The sequence below is a fragment of the Condylura cristata genome, unplaced genomic scaffold (genome assembly GCF_000260355.1).
Source record: "Condylura cristata isolate star-nosed mole 26May11 unplaced genomic scaffold, ConCri1.0 scaffold00014, whole genome shotgun sequence".
NCBI lineage: Eukaryota > Metazoa > Chordata > Mammalia > Eulipotyphla > Talpidae > Condylura > Condylura cristata.
Genome location: NW_004567115.1, coordinates 28,738,738 through 28,750,278, shown reverse-complemented (window position 1 = coordinate 28,750,278; position 11,541 = coordinate 28,738,738). Strand labels below are relative to the sequence as shown.

Sequence of the window (11,541 nt, the reverse complement as noted above, 5' to 3'; positions counted from 1 at the left end):
ACCTAGGGGAGCTGAGTCATTTGAAGCACCTTTGTAAGAAGACTTGTGTTGGGGAGGTAAGGGGGTGGTGTGAGCAGGAGGTGCAAAGTGTGTGCACAGACAGAGGTTTTCTCTTCCCACAGGTTTCCAAGTGTTTTGCATTCCCTTCACCCAGACAACGTGTGCCCCTGGCCAGGTTCCCGAGGCTTCCTTTCTGAGCTCACCTTCCGAGGTTCATGATTCCTGTAAAAAACCTAACAAAAAATAAGAGAGACAATCAAATAAATTTAGGGCTTCGTTGCGGGGGGGCAGGGGGGAGAGGTCATGCTGTCTGATTCAAAAAGCAACGGCGGCAGTGGCTTCCTGAGTCATGGATAGTCCTGCAACCCAAGGGCTGTGGTGACATTAAACATTCTAATAAAAAATGCAGAAGTCACAACTGAGAAGGGAAATGGCACAAAGTGGTATAAAAATAAACTATTATATTATTAAACAAAAAAGTCTGTTTATTATTAAACAAAAAAGTCTGTTTAGGTCTTCATATTACTTCATTTTAAAGTAGTTGAAGGGGGCCCTCCCTGGTGGTGCAAGGGGTTAAAACACAGCATAAGAAGCTAGCCACAGCCGCCTTAGCCTTAGCCTTTTGATCCCAGGCCCTGGAGCTGGCCCACATGGCACAGCAGACCTCTCCTGTCTCGCCCGCTGCTCCCCTCAGCAGTGTACGTTATTGACCTGCCTGTTCTGCTCCCCACTCTGTCTCTGGTGAACCCTCCCACTGCCCCTGCACCTCTGGTTTATACCCCATTTCTGTATGCATAAATAAATAAATCTAAAAAAGAAAAATGCAGAAGTCAGGGCCCTCCCTGGTGGCACAACAGGTTAGGACACAGCACTGCAAGCTAGCCGCAGCCGCTCCAGTGAGAGTCCAATCCCCGGCCCCAGAGGTGACCCCCATGGCGTGGCAGACCTCTCCCGGCCCACCCGATGCTCCCCTCCTCTCAGTCAGTCTGTTCTGCTCCCCACTCTCTCTGGTGAATCCTCTTACCACCCCTGCACCTCTGACTTGTACCCCAGTTCTGCATGAATATATAATAAATAAATCTTCAAAAAAAAAAAAGCTGAAGTCAGCCAATTAGCCCAACATTTTGGAACACAAGGACATAAAATATCAGTAAATGGAGGTGGGGGAGTGGGGGAGGGGGCTTGTTTCTGTCTCATAGATTTTTTTTTCCTATTTAATGAGGGAATTGAACTATTAAGATTTTTAAATCCCTGTTCCTACTAAACACTGCCATAACCCTTTCATAGTTTGAATGCATCAACAAGTCAAATGACCACTGCAGTCGGGAGCTGATGAAAACAAAACAAACAAGCCTTCTGTAGGGTCTCAGAGAAAGATTTCCGGGCCAGGCCTTCCTCTGACCCTCCTCACCCTCCTGTCAATAGGCAGAAGTGCCCGTGTCAAATAAGCAGATTCCCACAGGCGGGCCCAGCCGTTTACATTCTATCCTTACACCCAAGAGCATAAAGGAGAAACTTGGTACCAGGACCAGCTACTCTACTTGCCCAGGGCTTCTGCATACACAGACCAGGTGGGACTCTCAGGCTTGCCCCTCCAGAAGGCTGGCAGCACCCGGGGAGAACACCTGTGCTTCTATTCATGCATTCACAGCCTTCCACACCCTTTAAGGGGCTAAAAAATTCTAAGTAGAGGGGCTCTCCCTAGCGGTGTAATGGGTTAAGGCACCGCGTTATAAAGCTCACCAAAGCCACTGTACCACAAGTTCGATTCCCAGCCAGGGAGGTGACCATATGGCGTGGCAGACCTCCCCTGACCCACCCGCTGCTCCCCTCAGCAGTGTACTTTGTCGATCTGCCTGCTCTGCTCCCCACTCTGTCTCTGATGAATCCCTTCACCCATCACACCTCTGGCCTGTACCCCAGTTCTGGAAGCAGAAATAAATAAAAATCTTTAAAAGAAAAATCTAAGTAGAATTCCAAATAAAACCCCTGGTATTCAGTGAGGCTTCCGAGAAGTAACACCCCTTTTTTAGCAATGGTAGCCATGTATAATAATAAACTTTCGAATTGGTTGGACCCTGGGTTTAACAATGTGCTAACTCGAGGCACAGAACAGGAAGTGTTTAAAACAACGGCAGCAGCCTGTCACTTTCTGGACTGAGACCAGAACTGACTCCTTTTGCCTCTGTGGGCTCCGCTTCTTCCCGTCCCTCTTTGCCACTGGAGGCTCCCCGGTCACCCAGTGCCCAAGGGCCCAAGGGTCCCCCTCTCAAGTGCATGACGGTTACTTCTGGCCCTTCACAGGCCTCATCTTCCGGGGAGGGTGGTGTCACCCATTTGACGGATGGGGACAGAGAGGTCCAACCAGCTAGAACATGAGCTGGGCCTGTGTTGCCACTTGGCGGCAGGAATGTGATGAGTGACACAAAGGTGGTGGAGCAGGTTTGCAAGGCAAGACTCTGCTGCTTGAGCAGAAGTCCGTGGGCCATTGATATCATACAGGATAGTATAGAATAAGCTAATCATGTGACAATGGTATGACGAATGGGGTCCGGAGGAAGGGGTAGGAAGGGCGGGGGCAAAGTTTTACAAGGGGCCGGGGAGGGGACACCGTGACCAGTGTGAACAGACATTTGCATCAGCAAAGTATGACGTTATCACAGGCAGAGTTATCTGGAGACTGCCATGGAGACAGTCAGCAACGGGCTAGGCATCCCCAGACCTGCCTCCTGATACGGGCTATGCTCTGAAGGTGGTCAAGGTATGCTCTGCTGTGGTTTGTAGATAGCAAGTAGGTCACCGTTCTCCGGAGTGGCCAGCTCATAGGAACCCACAGGCCTGGGTCCTTCTTCAGAGTCCAGGGCCATGTATCACCTTTACTGAAATGACGGCAGCCCGCCTACTGCAGGGCACATCTGTCTGAACCCAAACTCCTGGATTATCAAGCGACACTTCCTACAGCAGTCTGCTGTCCACAGACACAGCCGGGGCCCCAACACGAAGCTGCTTCCCGCTCACCTTCCAGCTCGGCCTGAGCTTCCGTAGAAACAACACTCTTCAAGCGGCTATACAGGGCCTGGGCCGTGGCCTTACCCTGCTCCTTTTCTTGCCACTTCTTCAACATCCTAAATTTACAGATGGTAACATCTTCTTTCTTCTCCTGGATAGCATCAATATCGCTGATCTCCAACTCCAGGTTGGCAATTGCAATTTTTATCCATTCGTCCCCCAACTTCTCAGCAAGGGTGATCAGCTGAGCGTCTGTGAGCCACGGTCTGGTCTTCACTCCATCTACAAGCAGATGAGAACTCACTAGTTCCTCCTGACTCTTCAGTCATTTATAGCAATTCACAGTGAGAAATTACTCAGTTTAGATTAAAAAAAAAAAGAGGGGGGGGGCCAAGATCTTTAACTGATCTTAAAATCTCTGCTTCCCAATAATGGCTGAAGGGAATTATGTCAAATAAGAACATTAGATTGAAAGTATAATGGTAGCAGTTCAATAATTCGGGGAAAGATACTGTCTTACAGAGCTGCCTAGATTAGGTCGGAGTAAAAAAAAAAAAAAAGACAGCACAAATGTTATGTGGCTCAAAAAGAAAAATACGGAGCTTTGACCTTGCCCAGCTCTGGGTTTATGCTCAAATGTCAGAGCCACACTCAGGTAACTATTTCGTGGAGCACTACAGGGACAACAGGAGACCCGAGGTAGTCTCCCTTACGCCACCTCCTGGTATTAGAGGGAAAGCACGTTCTACAGAAAAGTATTTGTAACATCTGGTGACCTCTAGGAAACAGCATCATAATCCTGGTGGGCCTAGGCCAGCCAGCGGCCACCACTGCCCTATAAAAACATCAGCCCTATCATTAGGCTCAATTCTACTTTCGGTGTCTTTGCTGGCAGTGCAAAGGTGCAGCAAAGCTCTCTGGCAGCAGTCTGGGAAAGGCTCCTCAAGGTATTACAAATACTGGAGGTAAGACCCGAAGGCAGTGAGAGAGAAGAGGACCCCCTGCCCTTCCTCCAGGATGCAACACCTCCATCTCCCACCACCAGCCTCTGCACTCGGCTGGTCCCCAATTCAGTGCGCTCCACCTTCTTCATTAAGACACAGATGCGGAAGTAACACCCACGCCCCCTAGTGGGCTCCTGATACGCGGTCACTTGCTCAGGATATATCTCAAAAGAACCAGCAAAAATGTTAAGTTCTCAGGACTATCCTGAGATAGTCTAACTGACATCAGAGTCTGACCCTAAATTCTAATAAAAATTTCAAAGTGATTCTGTTGAGTGCTAATCAGATTTTCAAAAACAGCACAGTGATATACTGAATCTGAAACTAGCAGCCTAGTGACTCCATAGCTCAAAGGATGTTGCAAAAATACTTAAACAAAAATAAATCTTTATTAATGGGCTTAGATATCACATTTTCAAATCCAAAAAGGTTGGGAATCCTTCATCTTTCAGCTAGTATTTGATAACTTTTGGTTACTTGTTCTAGGATCTAATTGTAAATAATCAAATAATAGCATGCAATCAGGAAACTTGTTCTATCAATCAATTTAATATAAAATTGGTCCCACTCCATTTTAAAATGGTTAAGTTCTGGAGAGCTAATGAGCAGTATGATGTCTACAGTCAATAATATATACTACACACTTAACATTTGAATAGAGAGTAGATGCTAAGTATTCCCAACCAAAAACAAGTAGCTATGTGTGGTGATGGATGTGTTCATTAACTTGATTGGTAAATTTTTCACGATGCGGACATATATCAAGTCATCAATAAAACTGGAAAAAATGTATCCCAACTTAGTTTGATTTTAAAAATAATTCCGGAACCTCACTTTTTTTGATGCTCACTTAAAAATAACAGTAAATAGGACCCTCCCTGGTGGTGCAACAGGTCAATGCACATCACCATGAAGCCAGATGCAGCCACTTTAGCATAAGTTTGATCCCCCCCACACACACACCCAGGGAGGGGACCCACATGACATGACAGACCTCTCCTGTCTCGCTCGCAGCTCCCCTCAGCAGTGTGCTTCTTCGATCTGCCTGTGTTGCTCCCCATTCCCTGGTGAATTCTCTCACTTCCCCTGTACCTGCACCTCTGGCCTGTACCCTAGTTCTGTATGCATAAGTAAATAAATCTCTTTTTAAAAATAATAAAAGTAAATATTTCCAGTGATATTTGACAAAATCATACATACAGCCTCGTGCTCTAAAAAGTAGACAGTATCTTATTTCCCTTTTTAGAGAATCTTTGTCTGCTGTTAGAGATTCATAACTTATAATAATAGGAAACACAGTAACAGGACATTTGAGATGAAAGGGTTAACTTGGGGAGTTATATGCAGTCCAAGGTTTTGTCTCATATAATTTGAGCCTGCATTTTTAAACTTAGCATTGAGAATTGTACCTGGCCTTAAATTTTGGGTTCGTTAAGTGATGTTAAATATTTTAAATCTCTTGCATTTTCACAATTACTGATCTTTGGCCTCAGCCAGTTATTTGGAAACGTGGTTCTTTGCATCCCAGAAGTAGCTAGTAACTGGGACTCAGTGGAGCACAATGCGCAATCTCATTCACTACTTCTTCCACATTCAGGACTGTGGGAACTGGGCGGCCCGTGTCCCCATGTGTGAGGACTGCGAGGATCCTCAGGTCACCCACTCTGCTCAGAGTATGGGAAGGGTGGAGGGGAAGGGAGTGGAAAAGCAGGCAGAGCCCACCACGGAGGAGCCCCTCTAGGCCTGCGCAGCTGGAAGACAGGCATCACGTGAGGGCAGGCACATCTGGGACGAGCCTCTGGGAAGAATGAGCCTACAGCAGTGTGTTGGATGAATATTGCAGGAGGCGCTGGAGAAAACTTACAGCCATTGATGGTCCCTTTACAAACCTGAATTGTCAATCCGCTTCATCCTTTTATCATAGACCTCCTCGTCAGGTAAGCTGCTACTCATTTTTCGGCGTCTGTTACCTTAAAAAAAATAAATCAACATATTGGTTTCCCCTTTTATTTCTTTGTATATGCCCGGTTTTAATCTGTGTTTTTTTTAAATCCATCTTTCAAATAGAATCAAAATGAGGAAGAACTCAAAAGGTTGTTCAGATGCTTAAGAGTTGTCACATACCTAACAGATTCTTATTGTCTCAACATTTGTGGGGCAAAATAATTCTAGTAAGTGGGAGGAATAGAAGCACAAGTTAAAACTTTTCTAACATCCAGCCACAAGCACTTACCACTTGTGTTTCTTTTCGAGATGTTTCGGTTCTGATCATGTTGAACCCAGTCACCTGTTAACACATAAGCACCAGTCAGGGTAAGTGATGTAAAGTTTGAATTAAAGAAATCTATTTGAGAAAGTGCATACAATTCTAGAGTTTTGGCAATCTCTCCAAATACAAGTATTCCTTCTAACACATCTTGCAAGGCAAGTGTTCCCCCTCTTATGTCATCTACATAAACACTGTCATGATTTCTGCCACACCCTTGTGCCAACTGAGAGGCTACTCAATACAACTATTGAAAACAGAACACTAGTAATGACTTGCCATGTGGAAAAGGTGGCAATGAAAATAAACACTTTTTCATTTTAAATGTATGTATGTATGTATTTTTCTGATTCCTTATTTGGTTTCACTACATTTCTCCTATAAGTGAGACCATTCGATATTTTTCTTTTTCTTCCTGGCTTATTTCACTGAGCATAATCCCTTCCTGCTCCACCCATGTTGTTGCAAAGGGCATGAGTTATCCTTAAAAAATATGTATTTCATATCCTAAAAAGAAATATATTTGCTTCTCCAAAACTTGTTTCATCTATCAACATTCTGTATGTTGGTAAACACAGTAGCTAGGGACTCCTTCCTGGAGACTTCATGGTGATTTGAAATCACGTGTTTTAAATTTAGCCCCTGCTGCAACAGATGCTTATGTCTCGTGCATGGTTTCCTTAGGTCTCTTCGTAGTGATGACTAACCTAAATTAAGCACTGATTAGCTTAAGCCACCCACCCCCACCTCCCCAAAAATAGAATCATAAATATCTTACTCTGCAGAGTATTAACTAAGATGTTTAAAAAAAAAAATACTAAGAGGCCTTATAATGTGGCCTTTAAAACTACCAAGACTATCTGCTATCCCAGTACCGTGTATTCAATTACTATTGACTATGACTAAATACTCTACTTCCCTGTGACTAAAAAGTAACATCTTTCAAAGTCCTTTATTTGAAAAAAATTAATGAATACCAAGAAAAATGATCTAATTCCCAACACTGAGAATCCCAAGGAGGACCCTTTACCGGCAAGTAATTTTAGCTTGGACAAATGGACCCACTTTAAGGTGGAATACTGGGAATAAGAATCAATCATATCTAGAATATATATATATATATATTTTTTTTAAGGCTCTTTTTAGGATAACTTATGCCCTTTGTAGCAACATGGATGGAACAGGAAGGGATTATGCTCAGTGAAGTAAGCCAGGAAGCAAAAGAAAAATATCGAATGGTCTCACTTATAGGTGGAATGTAGTGAAACCAAGTAAGGAATCCGAAAAAACAAAGTAACTATGATAAAGTAAAAATCAATATCAGGGCCCTCCCTGATGACACACGGGTTAGGGCGCAGCAGTGCAAGCTGGCCACAGCCACTTCAGTGCGAGTTCAATCCCCCACCCAGGGAGGTGACCCACATGGCGTGGCAGACCTCTCCTGACCCGCCCGCTGCTCCCCTCAGCAGTGTACTTCTTCAGTAGGCCTGTTCTGCTCCCCACTCTGTTTCTGGTGAAGCCTCTCACCGCCCCTGCCCTTCTGGTCTGTACCCCAGTTTTGTGTGCATAAATAATTCTTTAAAAAAAATCAAAATGATCAAGCAACTACAGATCAGAGACATACTGCAGAGGAGGAAGAGGGAAAAGGGCCAAGACAGGGGTGGGAAGAGCACAAGGGGTGACAGGGATGGTGCTTGGGTGAATCGTGGTGGGGGTTTCATGGGCAACCATACATCATACAAAAGTGAAGAATGATGTAATGAATATATTTTAAAAATAATAAAAAAATTTAAAAGACTCCTTTTAAACTATGACTGAAAAATCCCATGATTAGATTGTCCTTCCTAGCTTATCTTTATACCCAGGAAACAAAAGCCAGGCCTCTAGGGAACATAACGTGTGTCACGGAGAGACAATCTTAGCACCGGCACGAGGCATCACCAGCAAATCCACACGCACCCAACAGATACAAATGCAGGGGCCTCGGGGCCAATGGGGTGAGGCTACTGCAGCCCCAAGCTGGCAGAGGGGCCCACATGCCCACAAAGAGCCGATAGCCCCAGGCTTCTGCCTCTCTCTGGGCTCCAAAATATTCACATACCCTAATAGAAGCAGTCCTTGCATAACTGGCGGAAAAACTTCCTCCAAACAGAATGGAGTTCAAGGTCAGCCCTGCCTGGAAAGGAGGAGTCCCCAGGCCCCTCCTTCCCAGAATCAGCCCACAGGCCACCGCCCTCGCCTCCTCCTCTTGGGGCAGAGGAGGATACGGGAGGGGTGCTTGTAGGAGGGCTCCCCAAATACTAAGCGGGGTGGTGGGGCAGACAGGGGAGCTGTGATCAGAGAGCAGGAGCTCTCAGCTAACGGCCACAAGGGGAGCCAGGCAAGTCAGACATGCGCTCAGCCAAATGCACGTGGCCCAGGTCACAGAAGAGACGGAGTCTTGATGGCCCGATTCCCAGCTTCCAGCAGCGTGAAGCAACACGCTCCATGGGCTGAGTCCACACACAGTGTCAGCCTCCCCGACTCGCAGGGCCATGGCTGACTCCAGGGGATGGGATGTGGGTGCCTGAGACCCAGACGAGCCCTCAGTCCGGAGGCCCTGCCAGGGACCTCTCAGATTTTCAGCCTGGGCAAGCGCCCTGATAGCTTTACACCCACCAGTGTCCACAACCCAGCATCTATAACCCAGAGTTTTTGTTCAACTTACAAAACACTTACATTCTCTTAGTTTTGCTGTCCACACAATTTCCTCGGAATCCGTTTCAACCAAAATTAATTTAAACTCCATCGGTTGCTCCAAATAAACTTCAATATAACTTTTCAATTTCAAAAGTGAGCCATCAACAAATTCAAATTCCTATTTAAGGAAAGAAAAAAAAAAGGTGATCTTTAAAATTTAAAATGGGTATGAATTGAGAACACAAAATGTCAAATAAGGACCATGACAACTTAAAAGGTAGTTGCTTATTTGAATGCTCAGTGAAATTCTGATCTTGGAAATCTCGGCTAACCATACACCTTTCTCTCCTAATTCAAGCTCCCCCTCTCCCAAGCCACTCTGCTCCTTCCCAGAGGCTGCCAGTCTCTTGACCCTGTTTTTTCAATGGATAACTTTTCGGCCCGTTCGTGACTCCAGAATTTATTGCTCCCAAACTGGAAGGTGCGCTGACCCGTCACCTGCCCTCCCAATAATGCTTCTCAACTGCGTCCGCTTCTCTTGCTTACAGCGATCACCAGAGTCCACTCAACAGCATGCAGGGAACTCTGCTGAGGGTTCCTCCACATTCCCTCTGACTAATGCCACCTTCCCCCCAAATCCTCCCATCACTATTTTATGGATAATGAACCTCACAGAAGCCGATCAACTTGCCCAATGCCACACATGAGAAGTAGTGGAAAGAAATCCAATCCACACCTGACTCCCAAGTATGAGTTCTTCCCCACCACTGACTGCCCCTTGCCTTCACCTCCCGTCTCTGCTCCAACCTCCCCTCTCCTCTCCAGAACAGCTAGCCAGTCTGGGGGGAGAAATACATTTCTAAAAATCGCTACACTATGCAGACATCACCTTCATAAACCGACGATCTTCACGTGTCCCTCTCCCCTTCCATCCAAGCCACTAGTGTCATCCTCATAATCCTCAAAGGCCTGCCAAGGCCGGCAAAGCACAGGCAATGCCTCCCAGGAACCCCACACTCCCCAAAGCTCTGCACACAGGCTTCCAGAGCTGTCCAGACTCACACTGTCCACCTTTCTCCTGTAAACTCAAGATGGGGTGAGCACATGAGGAGCCATGCCCGCCGCGTACCATCTCCATGGTGATGCCACATCACACACAAGTTCTTTCTTTGCATGAATGTGGTGCTTCTCTCACTACAGTGGCATCTTCTGAGGGAAAGGATTGTTGTTGTTTTAAATTCTTAGCTCTGACCCCAGGCTGACTTATAATAGTCATCATTGATAAATGTCAGTTAAACAAATTATTAATGGTATGAAACCAGTAAGAGCATCTTACATTGGCCCTCCCTGGTGGCGCAATGTGTTAGGATGCAGCACTGCAAGCTAGACACAGGTGCTTCAGTGTGAGTTTGATTCCTGCCCCGGAGGTGACCCACAGGGCGTGGCAGAACTCTCCTGACCTGCCCGCTGCTCCCGTCAGCAGTATACTTTGTTGATCTGCCTGTTCTGCTCCCCACTCTGATCTTATATTTCCACAGAGCTTTACAACTCCCAGAGCATCTCCAATTGTCACTGTGTCTGATTCTTAGAGCAATCTGGGAAATAATCATCTTTAGGTTTAAAATTGGTTTAAACAGAAAGTACATAGTGACAGCACCAGACGACTTAAAGCCCCCAACTACAAACATCCCCATCAGAAAGAACTCAGGACCATCTGTGTCCTCCAGGGTAGACATCCCTCACTTGGGGCTGTCCACCCCACAGTGGGTCTCATCCTAGCAGCACATAAGAACCACCGCCTCATCTTGAACAAGCCAAGTCCAGACCACTGCAGACTAGTTTGGTCAGTATCTCTGCAGGGGGAACCCACACAGAAGTTAGTAAAGCTCCCCAGGGCATGACTTTCTGTAGCAAAGGCCACGAATCCCTGCTCTAGCAAACCCTTCCAACTAGATCCCAGACAAAGTGGCGCTTTGCTTTGTGTGATTGTCTGGCTCGCCCCTCTGCCTGGCTGGCTCAGCTCCGAAGGACCGAAAGTCAGCTTCTTGAACCTGTGGCAGGACTTAGGAGCCGCAGTAGTCAGGGCTCAGGGCCAGCCCTCCGCGGGGAGTGATGCCTCCCTGTCCGCCCTGCAGGCCTCCTGCACTGCTGTAAGGCGGCTAGGGCCAGGCTCACAGGAGACATCTGGTCACTTCCACAGGGCGCTGCACCGGGAACAGAACAAAACACGCCATGCGGGCAGTCCCCGCTCTTTCCTGCCTTGCGTTTTAACTTAATGGAACCAAGTCTTCAACTTTTCACAAACTACAATATAAACAAAAAGATGTACAAGAGAAATTCCCACAAGAGTAAGTCACAGCACCTACTCAGAGCACAGAATGCAAATGTAACTTAGTCATTTATGAGGAACCAAAACCATTTACAGATACCAGGCATGTACAGTGAGCAGCAGTAAATCTAATACCAAGTCGTACCCAAGACTACTTTTCCAGTGCCTTCCCGGAAGAAAAGCCCAAGATCCTTCATTAGCAATTCCGTTTTGTTAACCTTCAGTGCTCTGTACAACTCAAAGTTAAACTTAAA

General features: G+C 46.3%; 1 protein-coding gene across 1 annotated transcript in view; it reads right to left on the bottom strand.

Annotated features, from left to right (window-relative positions):
- Positions 1–8: 8 nt before the first annotated feature.
- Positions 9–11,541, bottom strand: part of LOC105853604 — a 32,822-nt gene continuing 21,289 nt past the window's right edge. The window contains exons 13-17 of the mRNA XM_012724753.1: positions 8,998–9,136; positions 6,247–6,300; positions 5,903–5,983; positions 3,019–3,291; positions 9–233 (exon numbers count right to left, since the gene is read on the bottom strand). Coding sequence (XP_012580207.1) covers positions 214–233; positions 3,019–3,291; positions 5,903–5,983; positions 6,247–6,300; positions 8,998–9,136 — 567 coding nt within the window. The 3' untranslated portion in view covers positions 9–213. The remainder of the gene's footprint in view (positions 234–3,018; positions 3,292–5,902; positions 5,984–6,246; positions 6,301–8,997; positions 9,137–11,541) is intronic.